This window comes from Diadema setosum, chromosome 14 (genome assembly GCF_964275005.1).
Source record: "Diadema setosum chromosome 14, eeDiaSeto1, whole genome shotgun sequence".
Classification (NCBI taxonomy): domain Eukaryota; kingdom Metazoa; phylum Echinodermata; class Echinoidea; order Diadematoida; family Diadematidae; genus Diadema; species Diadema setosum.
In genome coordinates, this window is record NC_092698.1 from 37440255 (window position 1) to 37459232 (window position 18978).

Genomic DNA, 18978 nt, shown 5'->3' on the forward strand with positions numbered 1-18978 from the left:
TGACATCTCATACAGTGGTTTCTGAACATCTCACAAAACGTTTAAAGCTAAATCCTCACCTCAACCAGAACTGTACAGTCTCTTTAAAATGCAAGCTCCAACAAAGCCCAATCTTACGAGACCTCTTTCACTACCAGCTTTTGCTTTGGGTGTATCACGACTTTGCTGAAATGGGAGACATGTATTAACAGTGTAGTAATTTATCTCTTTGTCATTTTGTTTACCATTCTTTAACCCTTTAATTGTAGAATTTCCCCCTTCTGTCAGATCACCAATTTTGATATTGTAAATGTAATAATAAAGTAAAGGTCAAAGATACATGTATGTTCCATTGTGCAGACTATGCTAAGTCACTGCTTCATAGAACCAACACTCTCAGAAGATGTGCCCCTATAAAACTTGTAGTATGATCTACACCTGGATCCAATGGCAATGCAATACAGTATAAGCCTCATGTTTGCTTTAAGTTACAACATTAACACATCGAAGGCAATGCCTTTGAGAAAAAGCTCAATGTTAAAGTCCACTGAAGCAAGATCTTTAAAAATCCTATAGGGAAATACTATCCTGATGTTGTTTGTATGAGAACAGAAAAATTAGAAAAGTATATCTGAAAATTTGGGAAAAAAATCAGACACAAAAAAAGTTATGAACTGTAAATGTTTGGACAGTATGACAACTTTTTTGCAAACCTTTTCTTGGTACATAATTAGCCATATCTTTTTGCATGTCTTCCTCAGCGGATAAGTTCTGTCTTGTGCCCAATGTGAGAAAAATTAACATTAGTGAACATTTTTGTGTGGAACAAATGGAGAGCTGCTCAACATCTACGTCAAGTGCCAACTTGTCTCTCTTTTAACTTTTACAATTTATAACTTTATAGAAGTGTCTCGATTTTTTTTTTCCAAAAAAATTCATTTAATTCACTTCTCTTGATTTTGCCGTTTTCATACAAAGCAACACAAATTACCATTATAATTCTTGCTTCGAACAAACATGACACTCCTTCCACACATTTACACCACTTCAGGAAATACCACACAATGCCCAATTGTTTGCCTTTGTAAGCCTTGCAAATTTATTGGATGTTCTCTCAGAAAATGTTCACCTCATGTGATAGCAGTGAGGTTTGATCTGGCATCAAGGCCATATCTGACACAGTGCACAGTGGGGATTACACGGGGTCATGGTTTGGTGTGTCACGGCTGGGTTGCTAAGTTACTTCTTTCCCTTGCCCTTTGCGGCCTTGTCCTTCCCTTTTCCCTTGGCTGCCTTCTTGGGGGCCTGCAGCATCAACAAGAAGGAATGAAGGGAAATTACACGAGACATAGCTTAGAGACAATATGACAATAGCATAAATGTTGTTACAAAGTGAACAGTAAACAGTAAACAAAGTGTGCGCTCAATGGCTCTCCTGATACCAAACAGATCAAAACAAAAACAAACTAAAATGCACTGCAAAGGAATATTCAGGGCCAATGAACAGGAGATAGAGTACAATATTATAACCCTTACAATAGAATAAAAGAGCTTGAGAATGGAATCAAAGAGATTAAAGATGATATAAGTCAGGCACCACAAAAGTGCAGTCATCTCATCTTAATCAGCAATGCAAAATATTCTTTCTGTAAGTCAAACCTTTCACTGAGAAGCAGCATAATGTCACACAGGTTAATGTGTTCCATCTGAGCTTTTAACTCCCACTAACTTGTGCAGACCACAGTAATATTAACAAATAACATGCCAAGATCAGAACTTCAGTGTTATCATTGTTAGTCAATAACACGGACCTGAAGTGGATACATCTTCATCTCTAGGCATGCTGGTAATTCAGATTCATATGAACTGGAGAAATCGGATGGCACAGTGCACTACATATGTCATATCATGGCACATAATTAACAGCAGTGCAAACTGAAAAATCTGGTGTATCTCTTCCTGTCCATTTCAAATTATCTGAATGAAGCAAGGAAATATGAAAAACGACAAAACGGTAAAAAAAAAAAAAACAAAAACCACAAACAAAAACAAACAAAAGCCATGTTATATGTTACCAAATGATCACTCTATCTTTCATGTTTATGACGACTGAACATGTATCAAGTATAACTGTCGCGGGATGTTTCATCAAACCACCACCTACCTCCCTCTTCTGGTCGACAACTTCCTGGCGCTTTGCCTTGGCACGCTCTTCAGCCAGCTTGGCGTTGCGCTTGGAGGTCTTGGCATAGGGGTTGAGCTTGAACATGACGCGAGCATTCTTGAGTGGGTTCTTCTTGAGAACCTTGCGTTTGTTGGCCGTCGTGTTGACCGGTCTGAGCTGGCGACGGATCTCCTGAGACCTCAGCAAGCGACGCAGGTCAGTGTTGGTCATCTTTGGCATGGGGAGGCTAGGGAGAAAAGAGTCGCTTTGTTCTTTTATCATCAACTAGCAGCAGACCTGATCCTTAAATACAAGTATGAATAATCAATTTCTTGTGGAAATGCTAAACCTAGTTTTATTTTGAAACATTTCATAAATACACTCCTTTAAATATCTTTACCTCCAATGCATATTTCACGACTGCATGACTGAATGTAGCATTTAAACTAGTGTTTACATTTATCAATTCTAATAAATGCATAAACTTGGCTAATGCTCCCAAGCTTTAAACAGAATTATCGTAAGTTTCAGTGACATATTTTTTATGAATAACACTCAAACTAGTTCACTGAAGAGAGGGATGTCTGTAAAGCGTTCACCAGGGCTGGCAGAATAAAATCTTAAATCAGTTTGCAGAAAGTTCAGTACCACCTTGAAAATAATCCATCTTGGGTGAAGTTTGAGTGAATCATGCTAAGCTTTTTACAGATCCCGCAAGACTCCAACATGTACATCTAGTACTACTAGGTTATCGTATAAGAAAACAAGGAAAAGTAGAAATTACGCGGTGCGTAACATATGTCCCCGCCGGAAGTAGCATTTTGTAACAAAATGTGCAATACAGGTAAAAAATCAAGGTCAAAGGTCAAAGAAGTCAAAGGTCAAAATTCTGTGTAGAAGTTTTGAAGCCCTCACCTAGTGCCATCACATAAAGCAAATGGAATCGAAATTGGGTTAGAAATGGCGAAGGAGTAGCATTTTGTAGCCAATGTACAATATAGGTCAAAAATCAAGGTCAAAGGTCAAAGAAGACAAAGGTCAAAATTCTGTGTAGAAGTTTTGAAGCCCTCACCTAGTGCTATCACATAAAGCAAACGGAATCGAAATCGGGTTAGAAATGGCGAAGGAGTAGCATTCTGTAGCAAAATGCACAATATAGGTCAAAAATCAAGGTCAAAGGTCAAAGAAGTCAAAGGTCAAAATTCTGTGTAGAAGTTTTGAAGCCCTCAACTAGTGCCATCATATAAAGCAAACGGAATTGAAATCGGGTTAAAAATGGCGAAGGAGTAGCATTTCGTAGCAAAATGTACAATATAGGTCAAAAATCAAGGTCAAAGGTCAAAGAAGTCAAAGGTCAAAATTCTGTGTAGAAGTTTTGAAGCCCTCACCTAGTGCCATCACATAAAGCAAACGGAATCGAAATCGGGTTAGAAATGGCGAAGGAGTAGCATTTTGTAGCAAAATGTACAATATAGGTCAAAAAATCAAGGTCAAAGGTCAAAGAAGTCAAAGGTCAAAATTCTGTGTAGAAGTTTTGAAGCCCTCACCTAGTGCCATCACATAAAGCAAACGGAATCGAAATCGGGTTAGAAATGGCGAAGGAGTAGCATTTTGTAGCAAAATGTACAATATAGGTCAAAGGTCAAGGTCAAAGGTCACGACTGAAATTCTGTGTAGAAGTTTCAAAGCTCCCATGTAGTGCTATCATATAAAGCAAACAGAATCAAAATTGGCTCATAAATGACAGAGAAGTAGCAAATTGAAGATTTTGATCACACACGGACGCACACACGGACACACGGACGGACGGACGGACGGACGGACGGACGGACACACGGACACACACACGTACGGAGCCCGTTTCATAGTCCCCTGCTCGAACTCGTTCGGCGGGGACAACAAAATATTCTAATGCCCCATGCACTGCATGTGGTTCAGTAGCAGACACAATGATCTTGCTTCATGCAGATGTTGTGATTGTAAAATACGCTGCAATAAAACCATTCAATGTGTCTGTCCACATCTGACAATGGATGTCTTACTTGTAGTTTGTCTTCTCAGTAGAAGGCTTCTTCCATGTGCCGTAGAGACCGTCCAGCTTGCGGAAGGCAGACTCGGTCCAGATGCAGAACCTGCCGACGTGGCCTCCGGGAGCAAGCCTCAGAAGGTTCAGTCTGGACACGTTGAGGAGGGTGACACCTGGGAGCCAAGAAGACAAGAGGTAACGCTAACATAAACTAGAGAAGCACTCTGAGAGCGCAGACCTCCGCCAAGCAGCTACTTTCCACCACTGATCTTGTTCATCCATAGAGATCAGTGATGTCTATCATACAAATACAAGCAGAAAATTGCCCGATTTCCCAATATAGAAACTTTTGTTATGTCATCAATGCAAACTGTGCAGTGTGCCTCGCCCTGGACCAGAAACAAGAGCACACCTCTAGTGGGCAAATGAAGACCTCAAAAATACGCAGCTTGAACTCTCTAGTTCATTGACCACACCTGCCAAAATGTTGAAAATCCTTCATAAAATCAATAAAAATTCAAGTATCACTACAAAAATTTTATCATCTGTTCCTTGTGTCATCATCAACCTTTCCTGTAAGTTTCATCCAAATCCGTTCCCAACTTTTGGAGTTATTTTGCACGCGGACGAGCCTACAAACCAACAGTAATGAAAACATAACCTCCTCCCTTGGTGGGGTAATTCTTCAAAATCGCAAAATGAAAAGCTATTTTTGATCCAGAAGAGAGTTATAAGAATAATTTGTAATGTACATTTTCGTAGTCACACTAATGCTCTCTTTCATCAACATAAAAGTCTGAAAGTGGAAGATATCTATGTAATGCAGTTAGGGTCTCTAATGTATGATCTTAATGCAGGTGAACTCCCACTGGCACTAGCACAGCGTTTTAAGAAAAATAGTGATGTTCATAGATATAACACAAGGCAGGCTTCAGGTTTGCACTTAACCCGTGCAAGGACACAATTTACTCTTAAAACGCTAGTACATACTGGACCCAGGTTTTGGAATTCGCTTGATGCAAGCATTAAACATACTTCAAGTAAATCAGCCTTCAAGCGTAGGCTTAAGTCTCATCTTTTAAATACTTATTGTGTTGATTCGTGATGTCGTTAAAACAATGTTAACAATGTTAATGTCAATAACTGAAAGTAAGTCCTGTATGTTATATTACAGATGCATATACTTTTATGTCAGACTTCCCCTTTAACCCTAACTAGGCCGGGCTATTCAGGTAGATGATAGAGCCGGGGGGGGGGGGCTCCCAGGCCCCCCCTCCGGATCTCGGCCGTCGACCGCGTGATCGCGACGAAAATTGGCACACGCATTGCCTATGATGTAATCTAAAGTACCATGAAGTTAATTTTTTCAAAAATTATCATTTACACTAAATTATGCTAATTTATGCATAATGATGCATGAAATCAGACTATTTGGTATAAATCACTAAATAAAGCTCAAAACAGGCACATTTTTTGTGTAAATATTCTTTTTAGTGTCCTTAGCAAATGTAAGAGAAAAAAATTGCGCAATCAGAAACAATTTCCTAAGTATTTTATTGTTTTTTGAATTTCTTATGTATTTCTTTGTTTTTTCGACTTTATGTTTTCCATTGTTTTTTCGATGAAATTTGTCCATGACATTGTTCCGAACAAGAAAATGCATTTTTAATTGATTTTAATCGATAAAACCCCAAAATAATCATGCTTTTATGAAGTTTGCCTATAAACACAGTTTGTATTGAAATTGTACACAAATTCACGTTTTTGAGCAATTTTTGGTCTGACATGCACGTGCATATTTATGTGCAACTTCGGAACCGCGCACCCGGGCATCGCAAATTTGGTGTCAAAAGATGCGGGAGACTCGAAAGAAAAAAGTCATGAAACGTCGCGGCGATAGCTTCTCGCGATAGCGATACATCGCGCGAAACGTCGAGGGGGGGGCCTCGGAGGCCCCCCCCCCCCCCCCCCCCCCCCCGGCCTAGTTAGGGTTAAAGAAAAGAAAGAAAGTATCAATGTATAATATTATTGAAACCCAGTTGTCTTCTTGTCATGTTTTGTTTTATGTTTTGTTTTGTTTTGTTTTGTGTTTTGTGTTTTTGTTTTTGTTATAAGTGTGTGTGTTTTTTGTATTTTATCGTCTCACATAACCCTTTTTTATCCTTCCTTTCCACCCCCTCCCTTCATTCCTACCCTTGTTTTATGTCCATAATCTCCCTTCACCCCATTACACATAGCCTCCCTTGTCTATTCCCTGTTTCCGTTTGGAATTGTGTACCTTTTGTTATTTTTTTTTCCCACTACGTATACATATATATATATATATATATACACAATGTATTTTTTTTCTCCATCTTTTATTCCTGAGGGATCTTGTCTCACAAGCTATGCTTCACTAAGGTCTCCTCGTTTGCCTTTCTCAAAATATTTGTTACCCTTTCTTTATCATTTCTGGTATGTAATCATATACTTATGTATTTGCAAAAATTTTAGTATTAGTTGTTGTTGTTCCTATATATTCTTGAAAGAAAGTGTAAATGTTATTGTTATGTTATTGTTATATTGCCTATTGTTGGAAGAAAGACAAATGAATAAATAAACTTGAAACTTGAAACTTGAGGTAATGAATCAATTTCTATCTTGGTGTGTTAATGTTGCAGGATCGCAGACATTCATAATTCAAAATCCAGGGAGATTCCAAAGAGCTTTCATCTCAGTAGCTACATAAAAATTTCTAGATCAGTGAAGTTTCATATTCTTTAGTCAGGAATTGAGCAAAGTTTAACTTTACAGGGAGCCTCCTGCATAATCAGGGCCCAGCAGGTCTTATCTATTTTGATATGATCTACAATACAACAAAACCAAACAGGACAGAAGGTACTCTATACATACGACATATCAAACCTAACAAGTCCCCAGTTTTGGAAATAGGTAGAGTGAGCTACGACATCCCCCATCCCTCAAGGAATTATAGTTGTATGTGAAGGCAACAAGTAACACTGACTGTTCAGGTTCAAAATAGTTTTGTATCAACTCGACTACTTAAAAATGCAGAATCGTGTAAGAGTATTTGCAACTCATAGCACCATGGATTCTTCTTGTGGTGTTCTGCATCTACACAGCAAGTCGTCTAACCATTTTGTCAAGCTCTGGCATTCTACAGTGGACTCCCATTATAACAAGGTACTTGGGACTGGCTGTTTTCTTTCATTATATCAAAGTTTTGTTATAACCAAACAAAAAACAAAACAAAACATAGAACAGATAATGTCACTGCCTGAATTTCTACTTCGTTGAAACCGAAATTTCGTTAAAACCCTGTTTGTTATAACAAGAGTGCACTGTATGATCTCTGTCACTGCCGCTTTTTTTTTTTTTTTTTTTTTTTTGGGGGGGGGTTTCCCTCCTGGGAGAAGAATGACCCAGTCACTGTGTGTACTAACCTGGGATGTTTCTGAAGGCCCTTGTGATGCCGTTGTCTTGATCGTAGATGACGAGGGGACCCAGACGGCGCACGTATCTCCTGTTCCTCATCTTTCCCTTGCCTGCACGCATGCGCCGCGACTTGTAGACCTGAGGAAAAATCATAAGAAAAAGGCTGAACACTTGCATGCAATACAAATGGCTCATCACATGTCAGAATTATAACATACAAATATGTAACAAAGTCTTGCTTTGCTTACACATAATCATTCAAGTAAATCACATCAATTTTTCACAGATGTGTAATTAGACATCAGGCATGCCAATGCATGCCAATAACTCACAGCATTGCTGGGGACTAAATCCCACCTTCATACTTGACTCATGACTGCAAAATCAACCACCCACCTTCTTGATGTCTTCCCATGCTTTGAAGCGCTTGAGGAAGTACACTGCTTCCTTGGTCTTCTTGAAGTCTTGGACCTTGTCGCTGACCACAAGGGGTACTTCCGGGGTTCCCATGATCATGTGTCCTGTAGTCACACAGATTGAGGTTGAGGTACGACTAAATATAACATTATATGGCACTTACAAATAACACTGTCCGGGCAAGAAACAAATCAAATGAACATTTGCGTACTCAAAACTTCCCTTCGCTACATTACCCTCTCTGACATTTCTTGTATGACTCACATTTAATCAATGAGTATTCTTAGTATTTTGATTTCATATTTCTCTAGCAAGTGACCAGAACACAGGAATATGTTTTGGTTGATCTAAACCAATAACAAATTCTGCATTTGTGATAAAATTCCTCATTTGTATTTGTTACAATGAGATAAATTTTGATGTTCTGCGTGTTCTCAGTGTTGATAAAGGAAATATCATAATTCATAATCACGAAGAGCACGACACACAGCTGATTTCACCAACAAGTAGAATTTTGAGACAACATTGTGTGCGCAGATCAGAACTTCAGTGTTATCATGGTTCATCAGAAACACGGACCTGAAGTGAATGTATCATCCTCTCTTGGCACACTAAGGAGTACAGTGAAACCCCGTTATGACGAGGTCCGTGGGACCGGCAATATTACCTCGTGTACCTCGTTATAACCGTACGCATAAAAAACAAAGAAAAATATAAGCAGGACGTCATATACCCATCAATCAAACTTAAGAATATCCTTTGCGTTGTTATTACGCAATTATGGATCATTATTATTGAGACAATAAAGGAAAATTATTTGTGAATTGATACATACAAAAGACGGGAAAAAATAGGGGTTGAAATGCGTTAATTCTTAATTTTTCTTCCAAAAATCTCTTCGCATAATAGTTGAACACTATGTTCTTGAAAAGAAGGTCTACTCGGCAGGACCATATTTGTGATTCGTGACAATGAACAGAATCAGATTGTATAAAATGCGTTTAAGTTTTTCTAAACACTGGCGCAAATAGAGTAACATACATGTCTTGTTAATCGTAACTTGCGAGGTATGTTATGCTGTTGGTGCCTAGCGGGAATGCGACGATTTCATGAATCAAACATGTCCAAACATATCACAATATCCCACTGCACTTGACCGAGGTATCTACATACAAACCATATTGGCTATCAATAGATTTCTTCTTCGAGAACATAATCTCCTACTTGCAATGAAATAGACGATACTCTCATCCTGACCCTTGACACTCACTGGCATTCCATCATTAGTAATGTACTGTTTAGACACTCGTTAAACATGTTCCAAATGTGACAGTTATTATAAGGTACATCAGGTAATAACTATTATAGCATACATTGTAACATTTTAAACTTTGACCAGGTGTTGAACCGTATCTGTCATTCTATTCTGCCAAATATCAGGCAGTGGTTTGACAAACTTCCTGCAAAGGTTTAAGAAGTAATCACATTTACATCCTATAAGTATTCCAGTCTATCAAATCACATAAGAATCCCCTAACAAGTTTGGAAAAACTTGTGAATATATACCTTTGGACATGACGAGGGCTGGGACTGCCGAGGCAGCGAGGGCGGAGCAGAGGGCAAAGCGTTTCTGCTGGATGTTGGTGCGGCAGTGCCAGCGGCGCCAGACCTTGGTGGGGGCAAACATCCGTCCACCTCGGCACATGTTGCCGAAGGCTCCCTGGCCGGAGCGGTGGGTACCACCACCCCTGACTCGGGGGATACGGGCCACAGCGCGGCCAGTACCCCAGGACTCAGCACTGGTTTGGTGACCTGAAATCCATTACATAAATTTCCTTTTGTTACACAACAAACAAGTAAACACTTGACTTTTTTCCTTCTATTGAGAGCATATCTGAAAAGCAAGTGAGATTTATCATTAAAAATAAAAGACAGACATAATTCACACACAGAATTCATGTGCAAATACATCCTGTAAGCATTTCTAGCACAAAAACAGGGCAACTCTGTAGAATGCACAAATCAGTACTTCACTAAAATCAAGGTCATTCAGAAACACGGACCATGAAGTGGAGTATCATCACAGCACTGCATTACAAAATAAAGTTGCTAGTAAGTAAATAAATTAAAAAAAAAATAATAATAATACTGTATACTGGTCACACATTTTTTGTTATTCTGTTCTAATGAAAACAACTTGCCGTATCAAAAAACAAACAAACAAACAAACAAACAAACTAAACAGTCCAACTTCTCACACAGACTAGATGGTCATAATACCCATAAGTTCTAAATAAAAATTAACTTACAGAATAAAAACTGACAAACTTTATGAAAGATACAGCAGTTGAGTTGGTTCTACTGAGTCATATACTGTGACTATTTGATTCTTATTCAAATCCTCATTCATGTGGCATGGATAGTAAAGTACACAATAGTTTACATCAGTTGCTTAAATGCGCAAAAGCCAGGGTTCCAAAGAATATATAACAAATTTTTGTCCAACACCCATCATACAGTTTACTCACAACTTTCTTTAATGAGAAAATTATGATGATTAACAAAAACCAAATGCACTGAATGTTTGGCTGACTGCAGCTCCCTAATCTAACTGTAAGTACAAAGTGAATTGGACAAGCTCCACTCATCCACAGGTACATACCAGCGATCTTCTTCACAGCATACGGCTGGCGGCTGTTCTTCCTCATGTTGGTGTGGGCATAGTTGACTATGTCTGGCCTGATGGGGGCCCTGAACACAGCTGGGAGGGTGACATTGGTTCCACTGACCTCATTTTTCTCACTGAACACTGTGACAAGTGGTCTTGCTGCTGCAACAGCCTAGAATATAAAGAGAAAAGATAAATGATCATTAGTTCACCAAACAACAAGCTTAAAGGGATGGTACAGTTTTGGTTGAGACCTAATTTCAGGTTTCATACATTTTTTGGTGAGATAATGAGAAACCACTCATGAAATATGAAAGAGCATGTAATTCTATGATGAATTCAATGTTTATTTGATGAAAATTGGTTTTGAAATGGCCGAGATATATATCCAAAAAAGAGTGATTCTAATAAAGTGTGGGACCCACACTTTATCACAATTGCTTTGTTTTACTTTGTTTTTGGATGCTTCAGTCATTCCAAACCCGATTTTTGTCAAATAAACTTTGAATTCCTCTTAGAATGGTATGCTCTGTACTATAAGTGTTTTCTTGGTATCTCGCAAAAAGTTAAAAGCCCAATTCTCATCTCCACCAATATTGTACCATCCCTTTAATGTGCTCACTTTATCATAATAGAACATATATAAGAAATGCCAGGGCACCCACTGTATCACATTAAGTTGTTCCACTACTACAAGTACTGGTAAAACATAACTTAATGTGAAGACAGGTACCATAATTTATTGTTGGAACTGCACATTATGTTAATAGTCCTTGCAAGAAATTACAAACAATGAAGGTCTTTCCTGGATTTCAAATGAAGGATGAACATGTGTTCACAACCCGATGAAATCTCTGAACAGAGCTCAACATGTAGAATATGTCTTGCCAGTAAACTATGCCATGTTCATCCATGATACTATCCTATTCCCTATTTGCTCTGAAGTATTTAGGAAACTCCTTCAAGTTGGTAATCCAGGGCAGGTTTTACTAGAGGCCATGCACAATCACGACCTGGAAAGATACTTACAGATATCTCAGGTTACAGAAATGTATGGTTCCATGTTTTAGCCTCTCTAAACTATGCCACTGCGAACAAACTATGACCACCAGTTAGCATCTAAGTTCTGAAATACTCTAAAAGTCGATATTTTCATGTGATTGATTTTTTTTTTTTGCACTGAGCGGCTCTAAAACATACTTTGTTTCTGTGCCCCGTGGGTTCTTGAATTCATGCTGCCCCAATTTTTGCGGGTTTCAGAATTCGCACTAGCCAGAAGTAGCAAGCAATTCATGAAAATTAATGAAGACATCTACCGCGAAAATGTTTGCACTTACCCGGTAATGGCCATACTTTTGGTGGGTCAGCTTATCACACTGAACAGTCAGTGCGTCCATTTTGGCTAATAGACATCTCTACCATACATATTGCAAAACGCATGCAGAAATCACGTGAGTACCACCAATGTGCCCAATATCACTACTTGCTCACTACTCCCTAGCGGAGGCTGTAAACGAATGTGTGTATGTGCATTAGACTTAATCTGAAAGTTAAATTAGCCAGCCACTGAGAGTCAGATCCAGGATAAGCTGGCATCCAGAACACTATTCTTAGTGTCTGCCTAACGTACAGCGTACAGGCTACAGATCTCAATGGCCAGTTAGTCTGTAATAATGATGTGTGTGTTACTGTGTGGCCTCGCGTCCCTAAACCTCTCGATTGCCGGAATAGGAACTCTGGAGACCAGTTTCGCATCCATGTAGGCCTAGAGTAGCCGACCCAGTTTGCGGCAGGTTAAGGCCTTTTCAAGGGTATTTAGTAGTATTCTGGTAAAACGGGCAACAAAAATTAAATATATATATATATAATATATATATATATTTCTTTTTTTTTTTTTTATTGGAAGAGGTACCAAAGGCTTCATTTTGGTCACTGTTGCAATCCTCAAAACTGACAAAGGAAATGAATTTTAGAATATCTAACACAGTTACACGAGGAATCCTTACCATGCCAGGCCTCTTTTCATAGTAAGATTTTGTATAAAGATACAAACAAGGGATGATGGTGGTTGCCTAGCTACAGAACAAAATCTTAACGTTTTGTTAAGGAAGTCATACTTTTTTAAAAACAGCGGGACACAGATGGCTTAAATTAGAATTATGAAGGCCATCATCCGAGTTATTTTATGTTTCTGGTATCAAAAGAAAGCTCTTCAGTTGCTCTTCAAATAAAACAATTTAGAAAAAAAAAAAACACCCATCTACTTTTGAAGATATGGTTAGATATTCCTCGGGGTGCCGCAAACTGGACCCCTGCAGCAAACTGGTGCCCCGACTCTAGACCCTTCTCTATAATATGCCACATGTCACACTTCGTTATGTCAAGAAATCTTTACTCTCAGTCCAAATGGCCAAACTATCTGTTGTAAACCCCCACAATATCAACAGTTTTAACTTTTACGGTGCAAGATATTTTCAACTAGCAGCAGCAGAGTTATGGAACAAATAACCCACTCAAGCAAACTGACACAGTAGATGATTCCTAGCATTTGTTGAAAACACATCTTTTTAACGGGTCAGTGAACTGGGCTTAACACTGTAACATTAGAAGTCTAACATCAATTACCATTAAGTCGCCACTGCCGTTAAGTCGCCAGACATTCACATCGCATGTATCGCATGCCGTGATCGGAGATCAGCTCAGCTTGGGCGACAGATTTTCATCACTCTCAAAATGCATTCATAATTCACCTTCTACCTCCGTAAAAACACAAATAATTATAATCAAAATATATTTTACCATATGTAGGTACCTAACAGGTGATAATACCATTTTAAATGCAAGGATGTTTTTGATTTAGAATGGATTTCAGGTGGCAGATTAATACAGGTTTTCAAACGCGGTGACAGACAATGCATCCTACATTGAAGTGTGTGTGTATATCACACACGCTAATGTGGCAGGCTATGGCCCTATGGGCGGCGAACTAATTCAGTGCCTATCGTTAGTTCGCCAACCAGGAAGTGCATAGATTATTACACACAAGTGGCGACTAAATACGGTAATTGACGTTAGGAGCCCCGTTAGATCTACAATGTAAATTTTACAATGTTTGTTCTGTCACTTTTCGTCTTTAGGCCCCTATCACCGCTAGGGTACTTGGCGCTAACGTTAGTTTTCTCTCTCTCATGTCTAACCTGTTATCTGGTTATATTGCCAATTTCTAACGTTATTAAGTATTGGAACACCCTTGTCACGCTTGTACAAGTAGTAGTATAACGTTAGTCAGATGAGATAGTTCCTTCAACATGTTCAATGTGCATAGAGACATTAATCTTTTTTTTTTTTGTGATACCGGTATGCGCTATATAAATACGGTTTGTTATAATTATTTCAAGACTACATTCCGTAGGTCCTACACTCGCGTGCGTAAGCGAGTGTAGGACACCGACACTATGTTTTACGAGCACGTGCAGCTTCTTACCTATACCTACGCTGTATGTAATCAGCCCTTCGGCGTCGCACTGTCCTTGTATTGCCGTGTGTGCGTGCATGCACACCATGCACGCACACCATGATTGCATAGCCTATGAATGTAATGTCTTCGTGGCGAAAATGAATGAAGCAAAGATATATATTCAATCACTGATTTAAGGAACTTTGCCTCTCACAACGCACTTAATTAATATGCTTTTAAGAATGATGTCTTCTGTTCAACTTTTAATGTAACGTTCTACTTATTTGTATGAAGTTTTCTTACCATATTGACTGTTTTTAGCCGGCAGTCTCTGCACGAAATTATCACGCGAGCTGCCACAGGCGAAAAGATCGTCTGAAACGAGATTCAGTGATAAGTCGGAATGGGCTGGAACTATATTACGTTATTTTTCTTTTTAAGCCTTAAACTTGTATTCTAGAGTCAGATAAAAAAAATACTAATAAATATCTAATCTAATTTTTTGATTTGAATAACAATTTTCCTCTTGAATGATAAAATTGACTGGAATATCTATCGAACTATTTTCTTGAAAAAGTAAACGAATATATTTTAGGCGGTAAAGGGAAACAGTCTTCCCAGCACGATTGGGTATGATAGTTCATAATTCGCTGTCCACCGACACAAGTCCCCTGTACACGAATAGGTTTAGTGATAACGAATGTCCGCTGCGTGTATCGTCAGTATATAGCAATGGACAGGACGGTGGTCAACAGAACCCGCAGTAAATGTAGGCTCTAAACAAGTATCTATTAAAGAAGAAATCCATGCCATTTTTTATCAATTTCCTAAGAAAAAGGAAAAAAATCCCTTCAGAACACTGCAAAAATAAACAATACAATCAATAATCAAATAATCGGCTAAGAAATAAGGAAGTTATGACATTCTAGGATTTCAAAACTTTTCGGAAAACCCTAATTCGGTGATGTCATGCTCATAATTTCTTATTCATTTCATAAAGAAATAACAAAAATCTCATATTTCAACTGTATACAATAATATACAACTTGACATCATCAACTCGCTTATTCGAATCTTCATGAGGACTGTATAGGAAGTATGGTTAAAAAAAATTTCTAAAGAATTGTGAAATTTCAAAATGTCATAGTTTCTTTTTTGTAAAACCTGATTTTTGTCATCTTTGCAAGTTTGCATGGAATCTTATTCTTTTCCCTATGCTTTTATAGGCTAGTTATTTTTGGAGTGGATTTCCTCTTTTAAGTGATATTGTGATCTAATGCAATAAGTTTTACAGTACAGGCCTCGATCATACTAGTAGTTGGCCATAACAAACGGCGTGCCAGTTACCGTTGATAGCATTTTAGCATCCATCACGATTTACTGATCAAATACAGAAGTCATTACATCCTGTGGCGGATTCAGAGGGGGCGCAACCGGCGCACGCCCCCTTTATTTTTCGTTAAAAACAAGAGAAATAAAAAGAAAAAAAATGAAATGAAACCCGGAAGTAGCATCAAAAATATTAGCTACGCCCCCCCCCCTTACAGAATTCCTGGATCCCCGCCCCTGACATTGTAGTTTTTAGTCAAAATATAGCATCCAAGAAACACGTACGTATACTGCATCCTTGAAAAGGAAGAAGAAGTTGAAGGAGAAAAGGAAAAGAATGAAAAACAAAAAAGGAGAATTAAAAGAAGGAAGCAAAATGTAGATGAAGAAAAAAAAAGAGGAAAGGACTGCATGAAGAAAAGAAGAGAGAGGAAAGAGAAGGAAGACAAGATAAGCAGTTTCATTAAGAGGTAGTTACACTTTTAGTGTAAAAACATTAACTCTAGTGTCATGATCCAAGGCATTATTATGTAGTTCAAGATCCAGTATCCAAGTATCCAAATGTAAACCCCGGACCCCCTCCTTTTCTTCTTCTTTCTGTACTGTGCAGATCGTACATGTACAGAGTACTACAACTACCGATACACAGTAATCGTACACTATGAATGGAAGTTATCATTTCAGCGCTTGCGCTACTCGCTTCTTGAGCTACGCACACAAATATATTGTTACAGCGGAGAGCATCTACACCCGCGCGAAATTTAGGTTCTTGCTTTTTGGCGACGGTGGTGCTAATCAGCGAGAGCCGCTGCGACGGCGCCCCTAGACCAGCCCGTTACTGACCGACCACGCACTGCCTACCTAAATGCCGGCAACATAGACATTGCGACAATAGTAGACCAAGCCTGCACTAACTGCTGTGAACTGATGAGCAACGTCATCAAGGCCCAAGGGTCTACGTCTGATCCAGTATTATTTCGCCTTTCAAGTGGGAGGAATTATAAAGAGTAATTTAAACGAGTAATTTACGTAGATCTACAATCAATTTCCGAGCGAGGAAGCGGTGTCGCGGGAAGGACAGGGCACTTCACTTGCGATCGGTGGGCGTGGGGTAAAAATCTTAGTGATGGAAGCAATGAAGCAGAAAATTGAGGAGCTTCTTGAAGTTTTACAAAGGTACGTATAAAAGGGAATGCATTCTTAATATTTATACAGCCAACAATCTCCATACTGACACTGGTCATGCCAATGGTGGTAAAGCCGTGAGAGAAGATCGAAGAACTATCCGGGTATCTTATAGTTTTGGTTGAGACCTAGTAATTTCAGGTTTCTCATTTTTTATTTTTTTTTTTTTTTGGTGAGATAATGACAAACCTCCTGTGAAATATGAAAGAGCATGTAATTCTATGAGGAATTCAATGTTTATTTGACGAAAATTGGTTTTGAAATGGCTGAGATATCCAAAAAAGAGCGAGTCTAATAGTAATAAAGTGTGGGACCCACACTTTATTACGATTGCTTTGTTTTACTTTGTTTTTGGATGTTTCAGTCATTCCAAACCTGATTTTCATCAAATAAACTTTGAATTCCTCTTAAAATGGTATGCTCTGTAAGATAGTATAAGTGTTTTCTTGGTATCTTGCACAAAGTTAAAAGCCCAATTCTCATCTCCACCAATACTGTATGTACCATCCCTTTTAGTTTAAGATATCTAACGTTAGAGAATGTGAATGATTGTCTTTACTATCGTGCCTAGGTCTAGGTATCTATTTGATCTAATGTCAGAGACTCCAACTCTCCCGTTTTCGACGGGAGATCTCCCGCCGAAAACCCATTTTTGCAAAATCTCCCGTTCTTCCGTTTGAGATTTAATTTCTCCCGCCCTGGCTCTTTGTCTCCCGTTGGAAAGGATTCCTTACATATTTCTATCGTATGTTGAAAAAATAAGCCTTAGATAGCACCAGGGAGCATCTAGAACCCTGGGAATTTCGCGCTTTGCACACATCAACTTTGAGTCTCCCGTTTGCTAGGGGTTTCAGGCGGGAGAATCTCCAGATCAGAAGGTACTTTGGCTTGGAGTCTCTGTAATGTTAGTTGTATTTTTAGACCCTATTTTTTTAAGTAGGGGCCTACATTGATAATTTAGGTTGCTCTTCATATCTGATGTGGTTGATATAGTGATTTGGACTGCATACTTTTTTTTTTTTTTTTTTTTTTTACAGGGGACACAATTATTTTAATTACCCTCACTAGAATTATATTGCCTTCTGTTTGTGTTTAATCCGGACAATACAATACAATTTCAGGCAATAAATGCTGCAACCCCCTCGAGACCAATCCATATTACCATATGATTACTGGTAGATCTAATATACTAACCCCGGCGCGGGGCGCTGTAGTACGGGTTGGGGTCGCTGGTGCGGTTAGTAATATACATGTAATTATCTACCCGAATGTTTAGCCCGACCAGACGCTGTGCGAAGCTATTTACACAGCAACTGGGCTGTGTATAGTTACCCGAATGTAAGTTTGGAACAGTCTGAAACATACGAGGTAAAGCAGAGTATGTTTCAGAGGTAAGTAGCTTATTCGCATCTACAAGTAATTTAACACAAAGAAGTGAGCCAACTCAAAATGCAAGGAAGCCACAATTTCTTTGTAGCTGTAAAAATTCAGTGACAAGTATCCCAATGTCACCAGCAACCTATTAATACATCACTCAGCATTTGAAGTATTGTCAGCTGTTCAAGTCTTTGCTCATGTTAATAAATTTCTTTCTCAGATTCAAGGAGAGCATTGACACTGATGTCCAGGAATTTGGCAACTACAAACTGACACCTACTTGTGTGTGTGATACAAGAATAGCTGAACTCTTGCCACCGGCAGAGCAAATGAAGTGCATCATATTGGTCCAAAACAGTGAAAGACAGGTACAAATTGGGTATTTTCCTGTTTTGTATCAATTTTGTCCAGTGTGTACCATTTATCATAAGCGTACAATTGTACTAGACAGAAAGATCTGTGTGTCCGGAAGAGTCTTTTATTTTTTTTGACATTATCGCTCTCCTCCAGAGGGGATCCATGAAGCCAGACGCAGTCTCCGCGGAACATATCCTCGATAACTAAATACAGACCGATCTTTCGGTCAACAATTGTACATGCAATGTACATTGTAGAATACTGTAAAAGTGGATATTTTCGCGCGACTAATTTTTCGCGCTAGGCCGGGTCAGAAGAGTTTCGCGTGTTTTTAATTCCGCGGAATCAAGACATCATGCACAGGAACGTATGGCAAGCAAAAATATTCGCGTGTTTTTATTTTCGCGCTAGTTTCTGGTTGCGCGAAATGCGCGAAAATTTCAACACCGCGAAAATTTCCACTCTTACAGTATGTCACTTGTTGTGCATACTGATGCAGAGTGTACATGACATACATCTGTTCTATATTATATGCATATGGTATGCCCATCATGAAATGTGGCTTTTTTTCCCCCTTATTCTCA

The 18978-nt window shown here is 38.8% G+C and overlaps 2 protein-coding genes and 3 non-coding genes across 5 annotated transcripts in view; 1 reads left to right on the top strand and 4 right to left on the bottom strand.

Moving 5' to 3' along the window:
- Positions 1-1051: 1051 nt before the first annotated feature.
- Positions 1052-14531, bottom strand: LOC140238066 (large ribosomal subunit protein uL4A-like). Its single transcript, XM_072317990.1, has 8 exons — positions 14450-14531; positions 10684-10861; positions 9588-9833; positions 8001-8125; positions 7613-7742; positions 4186-4342; positions 2144-2390; positions 1052-1284 (listed from the first exon to the last, which is right to left on the bottom strand). Exons 1-8 carry the CDS (start codon positions 14450-14452, stop codon positions 1219-1221), a joined length of 1152 nt encoding a protein of 383 aa, XP_072174091.1. The 5' UTR covers positions 14453-14531; the 3' UTR covers positions 1052-1218.
- Positions 1746-1816, bottom strand: LOC140238390 (small nucleolar RNA SNORD18). The gene has a single exon (XR_011901900.1). It is a non-coding gene; the product is annotated as a small nucleolar RNA SNORD18 (small nucleolar RNA).
- On the bottom strand, positions 8556-8626 carry LOC140238389 (small nucleolar RNA SNORD18). The gene has a single exon (XR_011901899.1). It is a non-coding gene; the product is annotated as a small nucleolar RNA SNORD18 (small nucleolar RNA).
- On the bottom strand, positions 10040-10110 carry LOC140238388 (small nucleolar RNA SNORD18). Its single transcript, XR_011901898.1, has one exon. It is a non-coding gene; the product is annotated as a small nucleolar RNA SNORD18 (small nucleolar RNA).
- A 1874-nt stretch (positions 14532-16405) lies between the features above and the next one.
- The window catches only part of LOC140237563 (protein zwilch homolog), a 61666-nt gene continuing 59093 nt past the window's right edge, over positions 16406-18978 (top strand). The window contains exons 1-2 of the mRNA XM_072317497.1: positions 16406-16651; positions 18258-18405. Of these exons, the coding sequence (XP_072173598.1) occupies positions 16602-16651; positions 18258-18405 (198 nt within the window). The 5' untranslated portion in view covers positions 16406-16601. The remainder of the gene's footprint in view (positions 16652-18257; positions 18406-18978) is intronic.

Bases quoted from the DNA above. Each gene is read 5' to 3' on its own strand.
- LOC140238066 (XM_072317990.1), bottom strand. The intron at 8,126-9,587 runs GTATATATTCAC...GTGTGACTACAG, and splicing joins AGCCCTCGTCATGTCCAAAG to GACACATGATCATGGGAACC. The intron at 7,743-8,000 runs GTGGGTGGTTGA...ATTTTTCCTCAG, and splicing joins CATGGGAAGACATCAAGAAG to GTCTACAAGTCGCGGCGCAT.